Source organism: Fulmarus glacialis, unplaced genomic scaffold (assembly GCF_000690835.1).
Source record: "Fulmarus glacialis isolate BGI_N327 unplaced genomic scaffold, ASM69083v1 scaffold46932, whole genome shotgun sequence".
In the NCBI taxonomy this organism is placed as follows: Eukaryota; Metazoa; Chordata; class Aves; order Procellariiformes; family Procellariidae; genus Fulmarus; species Fulmarus glacialis.
The window spans coordinates 1,214-3,023 of record NW_009199382.1 but is presented as its reverse complement, the minus strand read 5'-3'; the positions used below and the strand labels follow the sequence as shown (position 1 = coordinate 3,023).

General features: G+C 59.3%; 1 protein-coding gene across 1 annotated transcript in view; it reads left to right on the top strand.

Moving 5' to 3' along the window:
* Window positions 1-1,389, top strand: part of PRC1 (protein regulator of cytokinesis 1) — a gene marked incomplete at its 5' end in the record, with an annotated part of 5,943 nt that extends 4,554 nt beyond the window's left edge. Inside the window, one exon of the mRNA XM_009573229.1 lies at window positions 1,312-1,389. Within this exon, the coding sequence (XP_009571524.1) occupies window positions 1,312-1,389 (78 nt within the window). The remainder of the gene's footprint in view (window positions 1-1,311) is intronic.
* Between the last annotated feature and the right edge of the window lie 421 nt (window positions 1,390-1,810).

Genomic DNA, 1,810 nt, shown 5'->3' with positions numbered 1-1,810 from the left:
CCTGTGGCAGCAGATCTGCTGCCACAGCATTGAGAAGTTAAAAATTGAGGTTTGGTGGCTGAGGCCAAGCGCTGCTCACGTTGCACAAAGGCCCTCAGCAGCCCAGTGGGGAACAGACACAAATGTAAGAGAAATGCTGGTGTCGGGGGCACCTCCCAGCCCCGAGCAGGGGCAAAGCCGTACATGGCCCAGGCCCCCTGGAACAGCCCTGCTGCAGTGATGCAGCTGCTCTCCTGAGGTGGGTCTGTTTCCAGCTGCTTGAGCAAAGTTTTCCCCCCACCCCTGAGGTCCGAGTCGCTTGATGCAGCGTGTCCTAGGGTGGTGATGCTCCCCAGCCTCTCCAGGGGCTGCAGCGTGGTGGCTTGGGCAGCTGGCGGCAGCAGCGCTCTCGCTGTCAGTGGGAGAGGGGAGGGAGGGTCTCCTTTCCCCGCTGCCTGCACAGACTTCATCCATCGCATGCTCAGGCAGGACCCCGCTTGCTGTCCCCCCTGAGCTGAGCCTGCAAAGGGCCCCTGGCACCTGTCCCACCTTTTCTGTTGGTCTCTCTGCGGTGTGCTGGGTGAGCAAAGGCTGGGGAGCTGCCCCAGCTGCTGAAGAAGGTGCTCTCTGCTGATGGATGGGGCTTTGCTGTCTCTGGCTGGCTGGAGGTCCCTTAGTGTCCTCTGCCCTTCCATGAGGATGGGCTGAACCCAAGCTTTAACATCTTCTGACACTGGACAGACACAATGGCAGCTAAGCCTGTGTGTGGAGTGCCCTGTCTGCCCCTGGGGCTGTGCTGAGGATTTCCCTGCAGCCGGGCTGTGATCCCAGGCTTGTGCACTGCCTCGGGGCAGGGAGGGTACCGGTTTGTAATGGAGGCAGATTCCTGCTAGGTGTTCCCTTTCTCCAGCAGCTGGGCATGGCTGTCCCTGTCCTCCTGCTTCCCTTCCCTTCACTGAGGGGCAGCCTGTTTGCTTTCTGCTGACCCAGCAGAGTGCTTCCCAGGACAGAGCCTACCAGCTGCAGGAGCGAGGGATGTGGTTCCCAGCCTGGGGCTGTTCGGGCAACAGGTACTCCTAATTCTGGGAGGCTGACGGCTCCGAGTTCTTTCTCAGCTACTCGATGCTAAAGCTTTTCTGCCCTCTTCTGAACCAAGAGGGGTTGGGGAGCCCAAACAAACGAGCAGGAGCAGCTTGGCCTGCCCTCCTTTTTGGCCTGGAGCTGTTCCTGCTTTCCCACAAAGCCACGAAGCAGCAGCTCTGTCCCTGCTGCCATCTGTGCAGCTGCCCCCTCTGTCCCCTCATCCCCATCTCCTGCTTCTTGTTTCCACAGCGCGAACTTTCAAAGGCTTCCAGGTCTGACAGTAGCTCCCGTGTCCTGAACTCCACCACCACCCATGCCTTCTGCTGAGGCGCTGCCTGCCCAGGCTCCAGCTGCTCGTAGTCGTAGTGAGTCGCTGCTCTGGCAGAGCGTTACACAGCTCCCCCCTGCACCAAAGCGTCCGTGCTGTAGGGTTAACTTTTACCTGGGTCCCAGGCGTTACTCTGGCCAGCCTGGCTCTCTGCGGGGTGGGGGGGTTCCTGCCTGCCAGGGTAGAGTGTGAAAGGGGCACTTTTAAAAACTTGCTTTTATTTGGGGAATTCTTGCAAATGTTTGTGATTAAAGATTTGAGTATGCGGTCGTGTTAGGGTAGCGCAGCGGTGGGTGCTGGCTCCTGCCCCAGCCTGGCTGGGGTGCGTGTTGGTGCTCAGTCACAGGGCTCTGCCTTGCTGAGCATGCTCTGGGACAGACAGGACCTATTTGAGAGCTAGCTTCACTGCCTTTTGTCACA